This window comes from Tachyglossus aculeatus, chromosome 10 (assembly GCF_015852505.1).
Source record: "Tachyglossus aculeatus isolate mTacAcu1 chromosome 10, mTacAcu1.pri, whole genome shotgun sequence".
NCBI classification, from domain to species: Eukaryota; Metazoa; Chordata; class Mammalia; order Monotremata; family Tachyglossidae; genus Tachyglossus; species Tachyglossus aculeatus.
In genome coordinates, this window is record NC_052075.1 from 10,900,985 (window position 1) to 10,925,897 (window position 24,913).

At 42.8% G+C, this 24,913-nt stretch overlaps 1 protein-coding gene across 2 annotated transcripts in view; it reads right to left on the bottom strand.

The window, feature by feature from the left end:
- Positions 1-24,913, bottom strand: part of SEL1L3 (SEL1L family member 3) — an 87,334-nt gene that overhangs the window by 17,116 nt on the left and 45,305 nt on the right. For both annotated transcript variants that reach the window (XM_038752236.1, XM_038752235.1), the window contains exons 10-16: positions 22,429-22,634; positions 19,671-19,850; positions 14,511-14,630; positions 10,624-10,764; positions 7,732-7,794; positions 3,471-3,647; positions 429-556 (exon numbers count right to left, since the gene is read on the bottom strand). In XM_038752236.1, the coding sequence (XP_038608164.1) occupies positions 429-556; positions 3,471-3,647; positions 7,732-7,794; positions 10,624-10,764; positions 14,511-14,630; positions 19,671-19,850; positions 22,429-22,634 (1,015 nt within the window). The remainder of the gene's footprint in view (positions 1-428; positions 557-3,470; positions 3,648-7,731; positions 7,795-10,623; positions 10,765-14,510; positions 14,631-19,670; positions 19,851-22,428; positions 22,635-24,913) is intronic.

Genomic DNA, 24,913 nt, shown 5'->3' on the forward strand with positions numbered 1-24,913 from the left:
TTCCTTTCCTACAGGTGCAACACACAATCACAAGACATATGACAGCATGGCCACATGAACTCCACAGAAATTCCTCTACCCTAATTTTCTCCCATTGTTTCAACCCCCTCTTCACACACAGCAAAATGGATTCATTTGGATTTCAACTGTTTTCTCTTTCCCATATCACCCTCTGAGGCAGTCAGCGAACAGTGATCTGTAAAAAAATTCAGCAAATGTCTGGCTAGTCTATCAACGGCTCTCCTGCCTCAGACTAATCAAGAGTTGAGTGCACTCAAATGGAACAAGCTTCATTGAAAAACAGTAGTTTCTTCAGAAGAAATTGAAAACAAAATTTAAGAATCCCCAAAACACATTTTTCACTCTCCCAGTCACCGGGGTTTTAATAAATCAATTTCTACTAGAAGTAACTTTTCATTGTTTCTTACAGGACGGCCTTCTCTGGATCCCGGGGAAAAGTTTCCAAATTGCCTGTGATATAGTACAGAGAACACCATAATGTTCCTTCTATGTGTCCACCTTGAGCAGCTTTATGGAAGTATTCCCCAGCTAATGTCTGTAAAGAAACAGATGAAAATGTCAGCCAGGCTACAACAGTGCTTTCTCTCAGCTTCTTAGAGGGTTGAATCGGGCTAGATAGTAAAGGATCACACAGCTGGTCCTCTCACAGCCTCCTAATACCTTTTCTTCTTCTTTTTTTTTTAATGGTAGTTGTTAAGCACTTATTATGTGCCAGAGAGTGTACTAAGTGCTGGTGTAGATACATGATAGCTGGCTGGACACAGTCACTGTCCCACCTAGGGCTCACAGCCTTCAATCCCCAATTTTACAGATGAGGTAACTGAGGCACAGAGAAATGAAGTGACTTGTCCATGGTTACACAGCAGACAAGTGGTGGAGCTGGGATTGAAACCCCGGTCTTCTGATTCCCAGACCCTTGCTCCAACCACTAGGCCAGGCTGCTTCTCACAAAACCAACACAGCAGTCCCAGAAAAATACACATACTATCAGAAGGAAGGGCTCTGAAATATGGTACTAGACCTAAATGTAATCCCAAAGCAAGATGATGTAAACACAAAACACTCTGTAGTCCTGATGGATGAATATTCACCCCCAGAGGTGCTCTCCAACATGCACAGAAAAGGATTTCATTTCCATCTCCGTTGACATCTTCTATTTTAACACATCAAGGATATTAGTCATTTAGCAGTCCCACCCACACACACTTTGGGAGTTTCTAATCAATCACTGTCTATTCTGCTAAAGGCCAAAGCCAGTCTAGCCTTCCAGGAGGAAGGCTAGATTCATCCAGCCTGGTGGAATCAGGTCCTTGGAGCTGGATGAATCTTCCTGGCTCATGTAAATCTCCCCCAAATCACCTCCCTAAAACCACTTTCAGCCCTCCACCTCCCTACCGCTAACCACAGTCCTCCATACTTCTCCCAAATAATGGGGTTTATTAAGTGTTTTTTGAAAGCGAAGTTCTGAACTTAATCCTTAGGAAAACACAACAGAAGCCCAAAATGCTTCCCCTAACCATAAGGACTCTAATCAGTTAATAGTAAATAAAAATAAAATAGTTAATTTTGTGACATGCTTATTATGTGCCAGGCACTATATTAAGTGCTGGGGTACGTATGAAACAGTGAGATCAGACACAGTCTCTGTCCCATAAAGAGCTCACAGTTTACATAGGAGGAAGAACAGGTAATGAATTCCCAGTGTTCGGATGAGGAAACTGAGGCACAGAGGAGTTAGCCGACTTGTCCAAAGTCACATAGCAGGAAGGTGGCAGAACTGGGATCAGAATCCAGATTATCTGGCTTGTAGGCCCATGCTCTTTCCACTAGACCACACTACTCAGAATTTATTGAGTGCTTACAATGAAATGGAGGACACAACTTACAAAATACTTATAAATGATAATATAATAATGGTACTAGTAAGCGCTTACTATCATGCACTGTTAGAAGCGCTGAGGGAGATGCAAGTTAACTAGGTTGGATAGAGTCTGTGTCCCACACAGGGCTCACACTCTTAATCCCCATTTTACAGATGAGGTAAATGGGGCCCAGAGAAGTTAAGTGACTTGCCCAAGGTCACGCAGCAGACATGTGGCAGAGCCAGGATTAGAATCCACTCCAGGTCCTTCTGATTCCCAGGTCCATGCTCTCTCCGCTAAGCCACGAAGAACAGGGATCATAGGGATTATTCAAAAACCCAATTCAATACCTTTATTAAAGCCCCAAGCATTTAAATGGAGATATTTTACTTAAACACGCAGAAATTAAAAGAAAACACCAACAGTTTGGAAGACAAGAATAAAACTCAAAGTAACCTAGACAAGTAGAAAAAAATTAGGAGCTGCACAAACATGAGGCACATCAGTAGGAGCACCACACAGAGTGGGAGTCAGCAATGTCATTTAAATGTCATTTAAAAAGCCAATAGAGTCCTGAGATGCAATAACAAGAATCTGATGTGTAAATTAGGAAATAATCCTCCCCATTCTACACTGGACAAAACACCAAGAGAACTGATTTAGAGTATTGAGTGCAATTTTGATCACAATTTTTAAAAAGATGGAGAAACTGGAGGAAGTTCAAAGGACAACACAAAAATGATTACGGGGCTAGAAAACACATTCTGTAAAGGAAGTGGGATTGTTTAGTCTGGAGAAGAGATGGTTCAGGGCTGATTTAATAAACTGACTTCTTGAATAAGGTGAGATTTTTATGGAAAGGGAACTACCCAATTGTTCTTCATGTCCACAGAGGATCATTCAATTAAATTATGGCAGGAGAGGTTTTGGTTGGACATAAGTAAGAATCCCTTAACTAGGAGAGCGCAAAACATGAAATGGACTATCAGTGAAGGTTATGGAGTCTTCAACTCCAGTGAACTTTAAGAAAATTATTGACAAGCACCATTTTTTTCCATATAGCATTTGTTAAGTGCTGTGTGCCAGGCACTGTACTAAGTGCTGGGGTAGATAAAAAAACTATTGAAGTTGGACACAGTCCCAGACCCACGTGGGACTCACAGTTTTAATCCACATTTTACAGATGAGGTAACTGAGGCACAGAGAAGTGAAGTGGTCAAACGGCAGACAAGTGACGGATTCGGGATTAGAACCCAAGTCTTTCTGACTCCACCTGTCCTGGACAGTTCAATCTTTCTCCTTCCAGGTTCTAATATCTGATTCTATATAAATTTAACAAATGGCAGGAAAAGGGTGAAGTAAAAGGAGAAAAATGTATTTTCTTTAATGTAGACCTATAAAAACGCAAACATATTTGGAACACACCCTTTTAGAGGAGGAAGATAAGAAAGGCAAACAGGAGTTTCAGTTCAGGATATATCTAACAATCATTACCACGCTTCCAATTTGGGCCAATGAGAGTTTTGTCAGAATAACAATTAGAGAATTCAGCGGCATGAAATCACACTGCTTTAGACATTTACTCACTTGGTTTCTTCCAGGGACACCTGGATAAATCCCATCTAAATAGAGGACTCCAAGATTGTAGGATGCATCAGGATTTCCCATTTCTTCTGCTCTAAGCCAGTATTTTGCTGCTTTGACATAGTTTCTACGAAATTTATGGTAATACCACCCAAGGCCATTCACTGCCTGATGTAATCCCTGTGGTTTAAAACAACAAAAACATTTATTTTTTATTAAAAAAGGGCAAATAACACTGCTTTGAATAATGTGATGTATTCAAACATCCACTTCACTACCCAATTCATTCATTCATTCAATTGTATTTATTGAGCGCTTACGATGTGCAGAGCACTGTACTAAGAGCTTGGGAAGTACAAGTTGGCAACATATAGAGATGGTCCCTACCCAACAACGGGCTCACAGTCTAGAAGAGGGAGACAGACAACAGAACAAAACATGTGGACAGGTGTCAAGTCACCAGAATAAATAGAAGTAAAGCTAGATGCACAAGAAATACTTGCAGATGATAATGATGTTGATGATGAAATCGATAATAATTTAATATATGTCTAGTTTTTTTGGAAACTTTCTTCTCAAATTGGATAGCCATGAAAGAAGATCTTTGTCTCCTGAATCCTGCCTGACTCGTAGAGTCTCTCAGAATCAGTCACCCAAACTCATCGTTTACTTTGTAGGGGTCAGTGTTCACTGTTCCTGTTTCTAAAATTGCGGGGAGGATTTAGAGAAGGCGATTGTGCTTTCTTAACTGCAGAATTGGAACGTCCTGGCTGCCAGAGAAAAGTGCTGTCTGAGTCCATGTAAGGAGGGGTTTCCAACAGATCTATTTTCTCAGCTCCTGAAAATGTTCTCTTTTGGATTAAACCAACACCAGAGGAACTCGCCAAACTGCCTATTGGTGAGCAAAGGCTGTCTGTGGTGGCCGAGTATATAACCTGCTCTTACAATTACTTTTAGGCTGCCAGGGCATTTATTTGGATCTATAGGTTGCTTAGATTATTGTGGACCATACAACTCCCCGGGAAGAGAGGATGTGATGGGTTTAAAGCACAGAACTCCTGCTGCTTCCACCTGTGGTGGTTTGTAACTGGATCCAAGTAGATCTCAGTCACAGCCTGTGGGCCAATTAATGCTGTGGTCTGTAGACAGAACATCTCTAGAGGTTGCTTCCTGCATCCAAAGCCACTTGCAGATAGGTAGAAGCCCTCTGTGGGCAGAAGATGTAGGCTTGGAGTTCGGCAGGATCTGGCCCTCTTTTTAACAGGCAGTATACTCATTTCTGACAAGATAATCAAGTTAGATACAGTCCATGTTCCACAAGGGGCTCACAGTCTTAATCCCCATTTTACAGATGGGGTAACTGAGGAACAGAGAAGTTAACCGACTTGTCCAAGGTGTCACAGTGGACAAGTGGCACAGCCAGGAATAGAACGCCGGTCCTCTGACTCTTTCCACTAAGCCACTTAGAGAAGCAGCGTGGCTCAGTGGAAAGAGCACGGACTTTGGAGTCAGAGGGCACGGGTTCAAATCCCAGCTCCGCCAATTGTCAGCTGTGTGACTTTGGGCAAGTCACTTCACTTCTCTGGGCCTCAGTTACCTCATCTGTAAAATGGGGATTAAGACTGTGAGCCCCCTGTGGGACAACCTGATCACCTTGTAACCTTCCCAGTGCTTAGAACAGTGCTTTGCACATAGTAAACATTTAATAAATGCCATTATTATTATTATTATTATTATTATTATTATTACTATTATTATGCCACACTGCTTTTCTGGCCAAATGGCCATATGTTGCTAATCTCTATTTAAACCTCTGTGGGGATGGAATGCAGAAGATAAGAGGGACCCCAACGGACTAAATCCAAACAAAAAAAGGGACAAGGTAAGAGGGGGGGCTGATATGAACTTGACTAGGCCAATATATTCCAATTAATTCTAGATTCAATCCCTGAGGCGTATTGTCTTCTTTCTGTTCTCCATCTTCTCCACTAGCTTCTCCACACTCCTCACTATTCCTGCTGACACTTCCCAAAAGAATATTTTAGATTTTAAAGCCACCGGTTTAAGACATGCTTCTACAGCGATCCTGCTACAGGACCACATCCTAACCAGTTAAGCACCAAGACAAGTTCACCTGCCTGGACAGAATGCTTGTCCTCATTTCCTGCCAGACTGAAAATCCAAGTGGAGTGGAAATATATGTTTCAGGGAAAGTCAGCCTCATCTGGATCCAGGCTAAGTGTTCAAGGAGATTTCTATCGTTTTCCTAATGAGGTTAGCTCATTAACACATAGAGACAAATCAGAATCAGAGTACGGATTAGACAACGCCACCCCAGAATCTCCAGTCTATTCAGCTTGGTAAGGTTCATTGCCAAAATCTCACAAGATCTAAGGAATTCATTCATTCAATCAATCGAATTTATGTGAGCCCACTGTTGGGTAGGGACTGTCTCTATATGTTGCCAACTTGTACTTCCCAAGCGCTTAGTACAGTGTTCTGCACACAGTAAGCACTCAATAAATACAATTGATTGATTGATTGATTGCAGAGCACTGTACCAAGCGCTTGGGAAGTACATATCAGCAACATATAGAGATGGTCCCTACCCAACAACGGGCTCACAGTCTGTGAAATTATCTTAGAATTATGTTAAGCATTCCTTTAATTGTCCATGTTGTCATCTACACCAGAACCACAGAAGACCCATTTTAAAACCCTGACAAAGTCATTTTGTAACAGGCAACAACAAAAATATTAAAGCACCTGTATTTCAATCAATCATGTTTATTGAGCACTTGTGTAAAGCTTACTGTGTGCAGAACACTGTTCTAAGCAGTTGGGAGAGTACAATACAACAGAGCTGGTAGACACATTCCTGGCCCACAAGGAATTTAAAGTCTAGAAGGTTGACTGGCATTGAAATAAATTACTGATATACACCTAAGTGCTGTGGGGCTGAGGGTGGGATGAATACCAACTGCTTAAAGGGTGCAGATTGAAGTGAGGCGACACAGAAGTGACAAGGTGTAGGGGAAATGAGGGCTTAGTGGGGAAGGCTGCCGAGAGGTTATGTGATTCTAATAAGGATTTGAAGGTGGGGAGAGTGGTGGTTCTTGCTAGCAACAATTTAATTAATGCTCCATTTCAGAGCCTTCTTAATGCCTCTTTAGTGTCATACTTATCTGGTCAACCACAACCCAGAATGATCAGAGTTTTTTTTTTTTTTAAAAGTTTGGCAACTAGGCTTTTATTTGTGTCAATCTTCAAAGTGCATCAAAATTCCACAAAGGTGGTTTTATTGTGAATGGTAATTACACTGGAGGGAATGTACACTGACGTAAGCTCGTTGCGGGCAGGGAATGTGTCTGTTTATTGGTGCACTGTACTCTCCCAAGCGCTTAGTACAGTGCGTACAATGTACGCACTCAATAAATACAACTGAATAAGCAAACGGTTTGCGGGTAAAAAAGCAACCAGTTCACGACGGTGGCAGATATGCTTTCAATCCATTTATCAATAGTGTTTGTTGAGTATCTGTGTGCAGAGCTTTGGCGAGCACAAAAGAGTTAGCAAAAATAATCCCTGCCCTGAAGGAGTTTAAAATCTACCAGAGGAGACAGACAATAAAATCATTTACTGACAGGAAAAAGGAAGAAAATAGGGGATATGTGTAAGAGCTAGGGCTTAAGTAATAGGATATGTAAATTATGTACAGAAATGGTACTGAAATCTGAAAATCTATTTTATTTCTAAATTCAATGGAGTATAGAAACTACGCCTTGGGAGACTGAATCCACTTTCTACAAAGTGTTTTAATTAGATTGGACAGTTTGATCTCAGTCTTGAAAACTCTACTGAGAGAAAAGCAGAATAAATCTGTTCAAGGAATAACCAGGCCACCTTCTTGAAGTGTAGGCCTACAAAAACAGGGTTTTTCATTTGAGTCCAATTCAAAAGGACCAGGGATTAGTTTCCTTTGTTTTTAGACTCCAGTGTTATTTTCACTAATTCAAACACTGAAAGAGACAAACTACTTATAACCTAGGCAATAATGATTAAGTTTTTAATTCAGATTACATGGACTCAGTTATTGAATTGTACCACCTCTAGTGTGACAAGTTTCTCTAGACGATGAAACAGTGACTAACTGCAGCTAATTTTTTTCCCTCAGAGTTTTTACGAGTGGGCACATCATTTACATGTTAATGTGTCAGTGTACATGGTGGAAATGCTTCATTACAATAATAAACCTATAAATTACCTTAGAAGCCGCTTTTTTCATCAGTTCTAAAGCAAGCTTTCTGTTCTTTTTCACCCCTTGACCCTAGAAAATAACAACAATAATTTAGTGAGTATTCACAAATCAACTACAGACATTCAATGGTAGGCATTAGAGCCGCTTTGGGGGTAAAATGCATAATCACTTTAGAGAAAATTTGATCCTGCATTGTTATTTTATTTTTGATCTTATACAACCTCATGACACATGCTTCATTCATCCGAAGGACTAATCCAACTTCAACAATCCTGAGCCAGTGTGACCAGAAGGAATGTTTTAAGTCAATGGAGATGAAAAGCCCTGGGTGTGTGCCTTTGAAGGCATCCGGTTTGTGGTCGCTAAAACACGATAGCATTCATAGTCTCCCTACAGGCAAATATATAGTAATCCCATTCCTTAAATCTTAATGTATGTGAAGAAGCTGCTGAGGGCAGTGTTGTTAACAATATGTGCGAATGAGTCTGAAAATCAGCAACCGATGCCCGCTACATTCTAAGGAAGATAGCCCTTTGGGTGGCAGAGGCATTTTCCAGGACAGCTTTTACACCACTCACACTAGATCCTAAAAAGGATCTTGGAGAACTTGTGGAAGACTCAGGTGAGGGCCATAAGATGGTTAAAGATTCTTCCAGAAGCAAAGGTTGGAGGTTATTGAGCCTAGGGAACAGCAGATTGCGAGGCCATTTAATATTGATGCTTATCAACTCTATCAAGGGCTCACCTGGAGTGACTGCAGAAATTCAATTGGATCTCAGATCACCCTTTTGGTGATCGGGAGTGTGGAGAGAGGAAATGAAAACAATTCTGTTTTCTCCCACCTTTTGCTGAATAAGATTTGGGCTAATTCCTATAAACCATCCCCCTTAAAAGTCAGTAACCAATAAATTACCGGTGCTTTTAATGTAGCTCTCACTAGTGGTCGGAACAGTGAAACTGGGTGCTTATATAAAGGAGGGACCGAGGTCTCCAAAGTTGCCGCTGCAGGAGGTATCTCAAAAGTTAACCCTGATGGTTGCAGAGGTTCTCAAGAAGGGGGAGACATGGTGAAAGCAGCTCTGTTGTTGCTTAATGTTAACTCTGCCTTCAATAGGAGCTTGAATATTGCCCCATCCAGGCTCGGCTAAAGAATCCCACACCCCACCACAACACCCCTTGAACGAGAATAGCCAATGGCTGGGGAAGGTGTCTCTCCCTGGACACCTGGCTCCTACAGGGGCTTAACATCTACGGGCTTATACAGCGTGGCTTAGTGGATGGGCAAATCACTTCACTGGGCCTCAATTACCTCACCTGTAAAGTGGGGATTAAGAGTGTGAGCCCCATGTGGGACAGGACTGCATCTAACCCGATTAACTTGTACCTACCCTCACACTTAGAACAGTGCTTGGCACAGAGTGCACTTAAAAAGTACCATAATTATTACTACTATGAGTATTGCCACTTCGGAATAGACCAGCGGTCCATCTAGCCCAGAATTCTGACATTACAGTGGCACCAAAGGATACTTGCCAGGGGTTGGTGACCTGTGGAATAATCATCCTCATAACACTGTGAGCCCTATGTGGGACAGGGACTGTATCCAACCCGATTACCCTGTATTTACCCCAGGGCTTAAAACAGTGCCTGGCACATAGTAAGCGCTTAACAAATATCAAAAAAAAAGTTCTTTTACCTAGGTGCTGTCTTTCACAGTCTAAATCTAATGTAAGTCTAAAAAACTCACCGAAGGCACAGGACTGAGAACTTGAGTCCAAGATCTCTACCGAGACACAGGCCTAATACATACCCAACAGATGCACTGCACACACCTTACTTTGATAAGAGTTTTGCCAGGTACCTTTTTTTTTTTCTCATGATGGTATTTTTTAAGTGCTTACTTGGTGCCGGATACTGTACTTGACACACAGTAAGTGCTTAACAAATACCATCATTATTATTATTATTACTAAGCACTGGGATAGAAACAAGATAATCAGGTTGCATGCAGTCCATATCCTCCCCTTTTAGACTGTGAGCCCACTGTTGGGTAGGGACTGTCTCTATGTGTTGCCAATTTGTACTTCCCAAGCACTTAGTACAGTGCTCTGCACATAGTAAGCACTCAATAAATACGATTGATGATGATGATGATCCTACAAAGGGCTCACGGTCTTAATCTCTGTTTTAAACATGAGGTAACAGAGGCACGGAAAATAATAATAATAATAATGATAGTGATGGCATTTGTTAAGCCCTTACTATGTGTGAGGCACTGTTCTAAGTGCTTGGGGGGGAATACAAGGTGATCAGGTTGTCCCACGTGGGGCTCAGTCTTAATCCCCATTTTACAGATGAGGTAACTGAGGCCCAGAGAAATTAAGTGACTTGTCCAAAGTCACACAGCTGACAAGTGGCGGAGCCGGGATTAGAACCCATGACCTCTGGCTCCCAAGCCAGTGCTCCTTCCACTGAGCAACACTGCTTCGTGAAGTGACTTGCCCAAGATCATCCAGCAGACCGGTGGCGGAGCTGGGATTAGAACACAGGTCCTCTGATTCCCAGGCTCCTGCTCTTTCCACTAGACCACGTTGCTTCTCAGTATTAGCTGGCGGTATTAACTTCCAAGGTGGGGTATAGACTGTAATACTGGCTTCCACACACCTCTTCAGGAATTTCTGAGATTGCCTCAAGCATCAAACATTTAGAAACAGGCAACCTGACAAGCAGTAAGAAGGAGGAGGATTCTGCCTCCAGCTTTGATCAAATATCATGTCCCGGTGTCAGTGACAGAAGCACATACAAAATTCTCTCCAACGTGTATTCCCTGTTTGCACATACGCCTACAGAAAACTGTTCTGCAAGTCTGATGAGCTGAAAATTTTCAGCACGTCTTACCTTGAATAGGACGATGGCATAATCATAAATTAATGCCGGATCCTCCGTTTCCAGGGCCCCTTTTGCATACCACTCTACTGCTGCTTCTGGGTTCTTCGCCACTCCTTGCTGCCCCCAAAAGAGCATCTGGGCCAACCGTTGCTTAAATCAAATCAAAGTAAAGATGGTCAGAAACTGGATTGGACTGCAGACTTTATGAAATCTCCATTCAAACCAGTGCTTTTTGGTGCCTGTAGACAACACCTTGTCAGACATACTGTCCAGTTGGTGACTCCCTCCGTCAAATGGATTGAACCATTAGAAAGCAAGAAATGCCTCGTGGCCTGAAGAAAGCATAGAGAGAGTGGTATACATACTCCCTCATCTGAAACCAAGCTCACGGTCACTGAGCACGTTTAAAGGCCCTATCTTGCTAAAACCACAGTACCACAGCCCCATTTTTTTTTCCATTCAACAGAAAAACCATACCTGAAATAACTTTTTTTGCTGGAACCTCTGGTTATTTGAGAAGCCTACCATTCTGCCATGCACAGAACTACTGGGGTCTGCAGGAAACAGTTCCAAAACTTCACAACAGTCAACCAACAGTAATAGTATGGATTAAAAATCCATACAAATCCGCTGAGCTGTGTGCTAGAAAGACTCCATGGAGAGTTTCAGACAGGGGGCTCACAATCGAGAGGGAGTGGGAGGACAGGCATCCGGAGAAAGGGAAAGGGTTTAGGACTGCTTCATTAGGAGCATGGGCTTTGGAGTCAGAGGTCATGGGTTCAAATCCCAGTTCGGCCAATTGTCAGCTGTGTGACTTTGGGCAAGTCACTTAACTTCTCTATGCCTCAGGTACCTCATTTGTCAAATGGGGATGAAGACTGTGAGCCCCACCGTGGGACAACCTGATCACCCTGTAACCTCCCCAGCGCTTAGAACAGTGCTTTGCACGTAGTAAGTGCTTAATATTTATTATTAAAGGCTTCCTCCTCTTGCTACGGGCGATGCCAGGCTTCTGAAAATCCCCTACCTTCCCCCAGCAAACAGGCTCAGCAAGTTTTCCACTAGGAGGTGCTTTCCAACAGGAACTAAAAAAGAAGAGCTTTGGGAAGGTTCCCAGGTCTTCATTCATTATCTGCACTTCCTAGCAGTCAATCAATGGCATTTATTGAGTGCTGTGTCCAAAGCACTGTACTAAGCACTTGGGAGAATACGCTACAACAGAATTAGCAGGCACGTTCCCTTCCCAGAACGAGTTTACAGTCTTACCCTCCCGCCAGTCAGGCTGAAATGCCCACAAATACACAAGGATGCAGGGCTGTACCCACTAAGCATTTAATATTCCCCAAACCCTCTAAGCACTTGATATTAACCTGTATATATGTATATCACCTGTATATATGTATATATGTTTGTACATATTTTTTTTACTCTATGTATTTATTTATTTAATTTATTTGTACATATCTATTCTATTTATTTTATTTTGTTAGTATGTTTGGTTTTGTTCTCTGTCTCCCCCTTTTAGACTGTGAGCCCACTGTTGGGTAGGGACTGTCTCTATGTGTTGCCAACTTGTACTTCCCAAGCGCTTAGTACAGTGCTCTGCACATAGTAAGCGCTCAATAAATACGATTGATGATGATGATGATGATGAACCCGACTCTCAGCCGCACAGCCCTTTGTACACTGCCATTTCTCCCAACTGAAATTTACTTTCACGTCTATCCCTGCATCTAGGCTCAAAATTCTTCGTGAGCAGAGATCGTGGGTACCAACCTACTGCATTTTACCCTCTCAATCGCTTCGTACCATGCGCTGTACAGAATAAGCACTCCATAAATACCACTGATTGCTTGTCCGAGCTTTTCCTTCCCCGCTGCCCAAAGCAGCCACCTTACCAGTGACTCCATTCCCAGGTAGCCGGGGACTAATCAATTCTGAGGCAATCCCCTTTGTCAGCCAGTAATGCAGGGCAGCATCCATTGCCACCACCTTGAGCCGGGGAAGGGGCTGGAGCCTGTATGCTGGAATTGGTTTGGGAGCCAACGGGATCCGCCGCCCCTACCACCCCACCCAAAACAGAGAAGCAGCATGGCTCAGTGGAAAGAGCCCGGGCTTTGGAATCAAAGGTCATGGGTTCGAATCCTGGCTCCGCCACATGTCAGCTGTGTGACCTTGGGCAAGTCACTTAACTTCTCTGAGCCTCAGTTCCCTCATCTGTAAAATGGGGATTAAGACTGTGAGCCCCGCGTGGGACGACCTGATCACCTTGTATCCCCCAGCGCTTAGAACAGTGCTTTGCACATAGTAAGCGCTTAACAAATACCGTCATTATTAAAACCTTGAGAGTGGCGATAGTGGAACAGTTTGTTCTATTTTGGTGCCCTGCTGCTTTCATCTTCCTGGCCAGCCTCCCACTTCCGCACTTCGCCCACCCCTTGGGCCAATTCTGGACGTATTCTCATACATGTCTTCATCGCCACCTTCAAAGCCTTATTGAAGGCACATCTCCTCCAAGAGGCCTTCCCTGACTAACCCCTCCTTTCCTTTGTCCTCCCACTCATCATCATCAATCGTATTTATTGAGCGCTCACTGTGTGCAGAGCACTGTACTAAGCGCTTGGGAAGTACAAGTTGGCAACATATAGAGACAGTCCCTAACCAACAGTGGGCTCACACTCCCTTCTGTATCACCCTGACTTGCTCCCTTCATTCATCCCCCCTCCCAGCCCCACAGCATTTCCTCCCTTCAGATTATGAGCCTCATGTGGGACAGCGATTGTGTCCAAACTGACCTAAGCAAGTGCCTAGTACAGTGCTTGGCGCAGAGCAGGCGCTTAATAAACGCCATAAACCAGCTTGTCCCTGCTGTGTCCACTCTATTCTATTCTTCTAGACTGTGAGCCCACTGTTGTGTAGGGACCGTCTCTACATGTTGCCAACTTGTACTTCCCAAGCGCTTAGTACAGTGCTCTGCAAACAGTAAGTGCTCAATAAATACGATTCAATGAATGAATTCCACCCCCAAATCACAGTGAAGGCAAATCTCAGTTCTTCCAACCGCAGCCCAATGTTGAATAGAGCAACCAAAAATAGTCTTTTAGACTGTGAGCCCATTGTTGGGTAGGGACCGTCTCTATATGTTGCCAACTTGTTCTTCCCAAGCGCTTAGTACAGTGCTCTGCACACAGTAAGTGCTCAATAAATACGAATGAATGAATGAATGAATAATGGTATTTATTAAGCACTTACTATGTGCCGAGCACTTATGTACGTATCTCTAATTTTATTTATTTCTATTAATGTCTGTCTCCCCCTCTAGACTGCAAGCTCATTGTGAGCAGGGAGTGTGTTTATTGTATCGCACCCTCCCAAGCGCTTAGTACAGTGCTCTGCACACAGTAAGTGCTCAATAAATATATCTGACTGACCTACTACAGGCAGCATAACCTAGTAGGAAGAGCATGGCACTGGGAGTCAGGAGACCTGGGTTCTAACCTCAGCTTCATCCCAGCGCTTAGTACAGTGCTCTGCACACGGTAAGCGCTCAATACGATTGATTGATTGATTGATTCCTTGTGGTGGGGCCTTGGGCAAATCACATAATGTCTCTGTACCTCAGTTTCCTCATTGGTAAAATAGGGATAAAATACCTATTCTTCCTCCCTTCAGATTACGAGCCTCATGTGGGACAGGGATTGTGTCCAAACTGACCTAAGCAAGTGCTTAGTACAGTGCTTGGAGCAGAGTAGGTGCTTAATAAATGCCATAAACCACCTTGTCCCTGCTGTGTTCACTCTATTCCAGCCCCAAATTGCAGTGAAAGCAAATCTCAGTTCTTCCAACTACAGCCCAATGTTGAATAGAGCAAACAAAAATAACCCGCCTTTCTCTACCTGAGCCGCCGCATTTCCTCTTGTTGCTTCATGCTTCAGCCACATAAAAACATCGCCATTTTCTTTGGTTTGGACCTTGAGCATTTCATCATCCTTTAGCCTTATTGTTTCTACATATGCCTAAAATGAGAGAGAAGAATGCAGACTGGTAAAAATGGCATTTGAGGGAGCATGGTCTAGTGGAAAGAGAACAGGACCAGGAGTCAAGAGACTTGGGTTCTACTCCTGGCTCTGTTACTTCTTTGCTCTGTGACCTTAGGCAAGTCACTTAATCTCACTGTGCCCATTTTCTCATTTATAAATGGAAATAAAATGCTTATTCTCCCTCCCTCTTAGACTGTGAGCCCCATGTGGGACAGAGTCTGTGTCCAATTTTATTATCTGGTATCCACCCCAGGGCATAACACAAGTGCTTTAGCATTTGGCACAGAAGAAAACCTTAATAAATATCATTATTTTTATTACTGGATGGTGTTCACTCTCAGACCACCAGCGAACCTGCTTATATCTTGCTGCTCACATTAGTGCTTGTAAAATCAGTTTTCTAGTTCCTTTCTTTCTTGAAAATCAGGATTAATGAATAATTAAATCTATTTCATGCTTAGAGGTCATTTTCTCTGTAACTTCCTGCATTTTTTCCCCTTATTTGCTTTACAGCTGTACCACTGCAGAGTCAGAACACCTTGATCAGGATTTAAAAAGGAAGATTTCTTGGGCTCTCAGAGCTGTTCCGGCTCCTTCTCCATCCTCCAACCGAGAAACAAGGAAATGTGACATTGACTGGGATGTAAGGACATAAGGTTCCATTTTCTACTTCAAAACCCTGACTCCAGTTTATAAAAGAAGAAGTTTACACTCCAAGAGCTCTGTTTCTTGAGGGCAATTGAAGGCTTCATCCTATAGTGAAGGACAGGCCCAATTTGGTAAAACTACTAAAACATTAAAAAACAAAAATCAACCAAAAAAAAACCAAAAACCAGTTGAAAAAGCTCCTGAACAGCCAAGGGAAGGGAGGCCTGAGAGAGCAACAAGATCCATGTAATCAGTGAGAAACAAGAGCAAGACAAGAGAAACTGGAGTAGATACAGATCAAAGAATCTAATAAATGCAGAAATAAGGGGGAACCTGGCCCTGTGGTGGAGAAATGATCCCTGGGCACAAATCTCTGGCAAAATCATCGTAGCTTTCCAGGAGACATGACAAAAGACATACCACATTAGCCAGGCTCTTGGCACTGTGCTGAATTAACCTCTCAATCACTCAATCAATCATATTTATTGAGTGCTTTCTGTGTGCAGAGCACTGTACTAAGTGTTGGGAGAGTACAATATAACAGAGTTGGTAGACATGTTCCCTGCCCACAACAAGCTTCCAGTCTAGGGGGCTCAACCACTGGGCCCATGATAACTCAGGCCTAAGCTGACACGGGCCTCAAGACCAAAAGCAGTGCCATTGCTGGGCCAGACCAGTGACCAACCAGCCTAACATTCAGTCTCCAACAGATTATCCCACTGTTGGGTAGGGACTGTCTCTATATGTTGCCAATTTGTACTTCCCAAGCGCTTAGTACAGTGCTCTGCACATAGTAAGCGCTCAATAAATACGATTGATGATGATTATCCAAACCCGTCCTCAACTTTCTGGTATTTTTTACGGGCACAATGTCCTGCGGGAATGAATTCCATTTTCTTCTGCCCGGAACTCAGTGGAAAAGTGTTTCTTTGCATTCGTTTTGTACCTGCTACCTCCAGGCTTCGATGCGTGCCTTGTCTTGAATTGACGAACACTGATCCCGACTCGCCCTCTCCACGCCCTTCCTGATTTTGCCAGCTGGGCACAGGGCCACTTCACCCTCAACCTTCCTCTTCCCCATAATCTGATCATCTTATAGGAAGGTGAAGAGGATGAGTGAGGGCCTGCAAAAGGGAACCTAGATCCGACAACTCCCCCACTTGGGGTCAGGGGCATTAATAGAAGCCCCATTAAGTCTGTGAATCTACCAGTTCAACCCACCTCCCGTCCCTTAAATTAGAGAGCAACAATTTTTCTGCGTGGGCATGTGCACTGGGTGCAATCTGGCACCCTGATCTGCTCTGTAGAGAATCTGAGATCATCATCATCATCATCAATCGTATTTATTGAGTGCTTACTGTGTGCAGAGCACTGTACTAAGCGCTTGGGAAGTACAAATTGGCAACATATAGAGACAGTCCCCACCCAACAGTGGGCTCACAATCTAAAAAGGGGAGACAGAGAACAAAACCAAACATACTAACAAAATTGACACTGGCACAGTGGATAGAGCAGAGGCCCGTGAGTCGGAAGGTCATGGGTTCTAATCCCGCTCTGTCACTTGTCTGACCTTGGGCAAGTCACCTCACTTCTCTGGGCCTGAGGTACCTCATCTGTAAAATGGGGATTGAGATGGTGAGCCCCCTGTGGAACAGGGACTGTGTCCAACCCGATTTGCTTGTCTCCACCCCAGTGCTTAGTACACTGCCTGGCACACAATAAGCACTTAACAAATACCACACCTGGGCTCCAATCAATCAATAAGGTTTATTGAGCACTTCTCGTGCGCAGAGTAGTGCTCAAGTGCTTGAGAAAATACAACAGAATAGTTCCAAGTGTGCTTCGTTTGCGAAAGGGGAAAACCTGAGGTGCCTGTTCCCACCACCCTGGTGTTCAAAGTCCGTGTGGGATGGATAGAAAGGATTCGGGACAATGTGATAAATGACAACAAGTCACCCCTCCGAGGCACGTTGCTCCCCCGTTAAATGCCACACACTAAACATCCTTTTTTAGACTGTGAGCCCACTGTTGGGTAGGGACTGTCTCTATGCCAATTTGTACTTCCCAAGCGCTTAGTACAGTGCTCTGCACATAGTAAGCGCTCAATAAATACGATTGATTGATTGATTGATCCTTCACGGTCGGTTTGCTTCTGACACATCCTCTCCATTTAGACCCTCAGCTCTGATGTGGGCAGGAATTTGCTATCAACTCTGTTGTACTATACTCTCCCAAGCGCTTAAGTGCAGCATTCTTGCACAGAGTAAGCGCTCAGTAAATACCACGGATTCATCGATTGTTTGATGTTGCCTGACCAGACTGCTCAGGATAAATGCTCCAGAAGACAAGCCCTCTTGACTAGTTTAGTATCAGAAGAAACAGCCTGTGAAAAAATGGGCTTCCGGCAAGCTCTGGGCGAGCCCCATATCCCAGTTTGCATCTGCATTTGCTCCTGAGTCTTTGGGCCAGCACTTCCCCAGAACTTGGAAGATTCATAGCAAGAGACAATTATATACTAATTACACACTAATGCTTCACCAATCTCCTTCAGGCCTGCCAGGGTTTCCCACCAGAAAAACCAGTTGAAGGACAGCCGTAAAATTTTTCTCCCACTCAAATGTGTGTATTTTTGTTGACTGAAATTTACCCTTTACATATTTTTAAAGACACGAGCAAATACTTGCTAAAAATTGGGGGAGGAAAGAGGTGGTTTATTTTATTTTGGTTCCAGGAGAACCTTTGGATGGCATTTTTAAACGAAATATAGGGTAGAATTTTAAGGAGGCTGAATTTGAAGTCTAATATTGTAAAATATTAGTTCTACTGCTATCGAGGTCCAAGCAACCTCATTTATTCAGGCATTAAATTTCTTTCCACAAGAATTATCTCTCTATATACTTAAACACATTCATCGTACACTATTAATGCATTCCCAATGAATACAATATGCCTTGAGGAACATTTACTATTCTGTCAGTGCCAAGTAGAAATACACAAAGTTTAGCTGCATCTTGATAGGATTAATCTCACTTTTAAATGACAGGACAATGGGGGATGTTTTTAAAAGCTGTAAGCTCAGAAAATAAAAATTGCCAAGATACCCACAAAAAATGTTGCAGTTTGGCTTACAATTAAACCACAGAAATCTATGTGTGTACAGTGATGAGACGATTGAAGGCTTAAAAGGAACAAAATTAAATGAACCTGAATTTACATTCATGTACGACACAGAAAAAAAGAATCGGGAAATGACTTACTGTACCAATATTTGTTCTGTTAATTGTCTCCTAATTTGTGGTGGGCTTCATAGATTTTTAAACGGGGCATTTAAATCAAGATACTAGTACTACAGACACTTAAAAACTCGAGTCAACAATGCTTTTCAAGAAGCCTATATTCTGAAATGAACCTCCTTGAAGGCTCATATGTCAATTTAATTCTTGATTATTGTTTTCTACAGCAAAAGCATTTTAATTTTTTTCTGCGGAATTGATCGCACAGAAAGCAACGAGGTACACTATATAATGTGTCTCCTTGTCGAACGGTGCAGCATTTTAAGCAAAATCTTCTGTAAGGACGTTGGTAGTTCCCTCCCTCTTGGACTGGGAGTCCCATGTACGATGGGGGATTGGGTCCGATTTGATTATCTTGTATCTAACCCAGAATTTAGCACAAAACTCTGCACCTACTAAGTGCTTAATAAGTACCACAATTATTGTCAAGGGAATTCATCTACTTTGTTCCATTTTTCCAAACATACTCTGACCGAGAATACTTGGAGTGAAGCACGTTACCTTTGGGCTGTGAAAACCCAACTCCGAGTAGAAAACATTCAATCCCCTTTCCCTATATCTACTTATTGAATTTCAGGTATTCCCAGTTTACCAGTTTAACTTGCTCTCAGCAAAGGTGCTACAATCATTCAAATTCATCTTTTCTCCATTCCACTGATCTCTATAATTACCTGCATTCTCAGTCCTTACAAAAGCACAGTTATAACACGGAATTCATATTGTAATGTATCTGTTATTCCTAATTGCCTGGCCTCAGGGCCCTTTGGAAATCGATGTCAATTTTTGTTTTTAAATAGACATTTAAAAATGTCTCTGTTACAAGCTCTCTGGGAAATAAAATTAAATAGGTCCTATTTGTCTTGTCATATACCCACCATTGTCCATGCTCTTTTCCAAAGATCCAGATAATGTGCAAAGTCAAAGTTCCAGATTACCTGGGTAACACCTTTTGCAGCAAATTTTGGTGGGGAGAGGGTAAAGAAGGTTTCCTCTCTGTTTGGAGAGGCATACTGAAGGAATTAAGGGGAGTTTTTAAAGCCTTATCCCAGAGATGGGTAAAGTCTAGCTATCATACCTGATCTCCTTGTAGAGTGTGTTGATCAAGGGGTGTCTTTGTAGCGATATTGCTGTAATACGCATATGACAGTTCCCAATCTACTGGGTAATTATCAATGCCCTGGTAATGTTTGTAGCCCATATTCATCACAGAAAGTCTCTCACTCCCTTGAGCACCAACCAGACTGTATAGCATCCCCTGTTAAAAAAAAAATCAAACTACAATCAAAGAAGATAGTGGTCCACAATTTTCTCTAAAAGCCCTCAAATATATATTTTTAAAAATATCTCTTGGTAAGGCATCCAGTTAGGCAATATTTCCTCAAGTCTCTCCTGCTTAAATTCTTGTTTTTCCCTCTGGCCCTGTTGTCAGTAGAAATACTAAACACCTGCTCATCATTACCCAAGCAATTGACTTTATAATAATAATAATGGTATTTGTTAAGCGCTTACTATGTGTGAAGGGCTGTTCTAAGCACTGGGGGGATACAAGGTGATCAGGTTGTCCCACATGGGGCTCACAATCTTAACCCCCACTTTACAGATGAGGTAACTGAGGCACAGTGAAGTTAAGTGACTTGCCCAATGTCACACAGCTGACCAGTGGTGGAGTCGGGATTAGAACCCATAACCTTTGACTCCCAAGCCCGTGCTCTTTCCACTGAGCCACGCTGCTTCTCAGATGAAGCTTCTCATTTATACAAATGAAGGGCGCTCTTAAGTCACCCTCTCATTCGCAGCCTCCCCTCCTGTAGATCTCTAAATCTCTTTAGTCATTCAATCAATCACTGGTATTTCTTGAGTGCTTCTAGTGTACAAATTACTATTCTAAGCACTTGTGAAAGGACAAAAGAGTTGGTAGACATAATCCCTGCCCACAAGAAGCTTACGGTCTACAGGAGGATAATAGCTGCACTTGTTAAGGACCTACTATCTGCCAAGCACTGTTCTAAGCACTGGGGTAGAGAGAAGTTAATCTGGTTGGATACAGTCCCTGTCCCATATGGGGCTCAAACTCATAATCCAAATTTTACAGATGAGGCAACTGAGGCCCAGAGAAGTTAAATGACTTGCCCAAGGTCACACAGCAGAGTTGTGGCAGAGCCGGATCTTACAGTTAACAGAGGGTCTCTTTTTTCAAGTCTTTAATTACATCTCCTCTGGATGCGTAGGGTGGCTCAGTGGCAAGAGCTCGGGCTTTGGAGTCAGAGGTCATGGGTTCAAATCCCAGCTCCGCCGCCTCTCAGCTGTGTGACTTTGGGTAAGCTACTTCACTTCTCTGAGCCTCAGTTACCTCACCTGTAAAATGGGGATTAAGATTGTGAGTCCCACATGGGACAACGTGATCACCTTGTATCCTCCCCGGCGCTTAGAGCAGTGTTTTGCACATAGTAAGTGCTTCACAAATACCAAAATTATTATTACTCACCAAATCTTGTTTGGTGGGTAGAGTCCCACAGTGGACCATCAAAGGCTTCAGACAAGCTTTTTGATGACCACTGCCGGTGGGTCAGACTTATTTTTAATGAGTTAGTTTTGAAGTAATTCTTGGTCCTGAATCTCATAATCAGAAAACTGACTGGGTGCAGCAAAATGCCACAGGGACAATAAAAATATCATTTCCCAGAAGCTCAGAATAGTGACTGTGCTGTGGACCGTCACAAGGCGGGTAAGGTCGTGTCCAATTGCCATCACAGTTATTCATGCTCAGTAGAGGAAATCATGGTATGGATTGCACTGAACCAAAGATAAGTAAACAGAATCTGCAAATCAGACCCCCAATTGACAGATTGAGCCCCCTTTGGAGAATGAAAACAATTTAATTAAAACATTTAAATAAGCTGCCTAAAACGTGCATCGACAAAAATGCGGTTATTCAGAGAGGCTGCCCAGTACCAGGGAAGCCGAGTGCCGTTGCTTATCTTCTAAAGGGAAAACCTCAACAGCTGCACTAGTGTTTAGGACTGTGGCAACGAACTGTCAAAAATCAAACTAATGACCCAGAATTGAAACGTAGATTATTGATGATGTGAGCCCGTTGTTGGGTAGGGACTGCATATGTTGCTGACTTGTACTTCCCAAGCGCTTAGTACAGTGCTCTGCACACAGTAAGTGCTCAATAAATACGACTGCATGAATGAATGAATGATGTCAAAAATGGAAATACCCTCATGGACCAAATCAAGTCCAGAAAAACCACTTTGGGTTAAGGTGAGGGTGAAAGTTAGACTAAGGGTTAGGTGTAGGCTTCGGTGACTGATTCAGGTTGATGTTGGGTCTGTGACTATTTCATATCTGATGTCTGACCCAGTCGAGGCTTTAACAAGTTACTTGACTGTTGATGAGCAGCTGTACTGCAGTACTGATGAAAATGACTTGAGGACAGGAATGGTCTCTCAGCATTTACTCCAAGCGCCCGGTACAATGCCAATCTACTGTGGATGCCCCAGTTCTGACTCCCCTGTACTCATGTTACCCCAAGGAATGCCAATTTATTACCTGCCAAGAAACAGAACACAATCTCTCTTTTCATTCTTGTGTGCGGATAATGACATTATAATTCTGGGCTCATCTATATCCCTGGGACATCGTTCCTTTTCTATATACAGATTTCAAAACATCGCAGGGAGCTGGGATGGAGGGGGGTCATGTCTACCAGCTGGCACACACGCCTTAACTACTCTCTTCCCAAATGATGCCATATATCTCGTAAATTACCGCTACGGAAAACATAAAGGAGATTATTGACGTAAGCAGAAATCCATTAACTACTCTACCTGCTTTTGATCTATTGGCATGTTTAGTCCCGTTTCATAAAAGACTGCAAGGAAGTAAGAGGCTTTGTGGTATCCACAGCAGCTGGAATCCATCAGGGAGGGAATAATGGAGCTAATTTGATGAAGACCATCAATACTGGAGAGTCTCTTTATGGCTTTCTCAAATATCCTCCCACCGACTTCCAACATTGAATCATTTTGGTTTTCTGGCACACACAGACACACATACACACACAAAAAAAAACATAATGCAGGGACATAAAATTAATTACCACAGGATGATAAGGATTTTAAGGATTCTGAAAAAAAGAAAAAAAAAAACAGTAAATATCACAGTTATAACTGCTCCTATAGTGAATCTGAGTGAATTACACACTGATACCCGGATCACCTTGAAACGTTGCTTGGCACACATCTCTCCAGTCCTCAAAATCCTCTCTTGGCTTTATATGTTCCTCCTCTTTGAACAAAAACTCTCCATAATTGTCTTCAGAGCCCCATGGACTTCAGGGTGGAACAAGGAGTGTGTCCAATGTGATTATCTGCTTTGCATAAATGCCTAATGCCATTATTATTATTATCTACCCCAACACTTAGCACATTAAGGATTTAACAAATGCCATAATTATTAATTATGCCTATTCAAATCTCTCCACCCACTCAGCCCTGTTCTCTTCACTAGGTACTCCCTAAACTGACTCTCTTTCTAGCCCAAGCAAATGAACCTTGTTCTCAATACTCCCGCCTCCATGCCCTGGCTCACACTGCTCCTCTGATTTGACACATCCCTCTCCCAAGCCTTACAGACCACACATCTCGTATTTAAAAACCTCTGAAAATTCTCCTTCCTCCAGCAAGCCTTCCCTGATTAATTCCTAGCACCCCAATTAGGTCAAACCCATCAGCCATTCCACGAGGCAAACTGCTTCTTTCGCTCTTACCACAAAATCTAACCCATTGTAACTTTTACAGAACCTTCTTTTATCAGAAGTAAGAATGGTGAATTTTTCCTCTTAAGGTCTTCCTTAAGTTTCTCCTCAAACAGTTTCGTAAAAGAACCCAGCGAATGAATTTATTTTTTCACTTTTTCCCACTAAGCTCCTCCCTGTGATCTCCAGAGTTAGAAGTATCTAGCCTTCTTCCAAACAAAGTAGTTTGTGCCTGCACCACATTTTTCAGAGCTGGATTCCTCAAATGCCTTCCAAAACCTTCCCATTCACTTGAACCTCTGAATTTATCATCACGGGCACCCAAATCGGACATATTTTACTCCACTGTTCCACTATTCTTCCACTATTATTATAATTATAATATCTGTTAAGCACTTCCTATGTGTCGAGCACTGTTCTAAGCACTGGGGTAGATACAAATTAACAATAATAATAATGATAATGTTGGTATTTGTTAAGTGCTTACTATGTGCCAAACCCTGTTTTAAGTGCTGGGGTAGACACAAGATAATCATGCTGTCCCACGTGGGGCTCACAGTCTTCATCCCCATTGTACAGATGAGGTAACTGAGGCACACAGAATTTAAGCGATTTGCCCAAGGTCACACAGATGACAAGCGGCAGAGCCAGGATTAGAACCCATGACATCCGACTTCCAAGCCCGTGTTCTTACCACTAAGCCACACTAATCAGGTAGGGCACAATCCCTATCCCACAAGGGGCACGCAATGTGAGAACAGGTGTGAAATCCTCATTTTATAGTTGAGAAAATGGAGGCAAAGAGAGGCCAAGTGACCTGATCAAGGTAACACAGCTGGCAAGTGGCAGAGCGGGGATCAGAATCCAGGTCATCTGTGTCTCCGGCCTGTACTATTTCCACGAGGCCATTCAGCCTTGGAAACACTACTAGGTTTTTCACGACAATTATGAACGATATTATGCACAGACGATTACTCTTTAAAGAGACATTGCCAACTTGCTTAACCCCAGAATCTGATCTGTGTTGTTGCCTTTTTTTTTTAATGGTACGTGTGGACTACTTACTATGTGTCAAACACTGTTCTAAGTGCTGGGGTAGATACACATTAATCAGGTGGAACATAAACCCTGTCCCGCATGGGGCTCAGCGTCTAAGTAGGAGGGAGAACAGGAGAACTGAGGCAGAGAGAAGTTAAGTGACTTGCCTAATGCCACACAGCAAGCAACTGGCAGAGCCAGGATTAGAACCCAGGACCTCTGACTCCCAGGTTCAGGCTCTTTCCACTAGGCCATGCTGCTTTTCTGATTGAAAACTGCTATGTTTAACAAGGACTAGCCCCTTGTACTCACAATTTTTGAAGTTTTCACTTGGAGGGTCTGCTCTCTGGAAAGCAACACTACAAATCTTGTTTCGGAGAGTCAGTCAGTGAATTGTATTTATACAACACTTACTGTGTGCAGAGCGCTGTACTGAGCACTTGGGAGAGTACAATACAATACAATAAACAGACACAATCCCTGCCCACAAAAATCTGACAGCCTAGAGGGGGAGACGG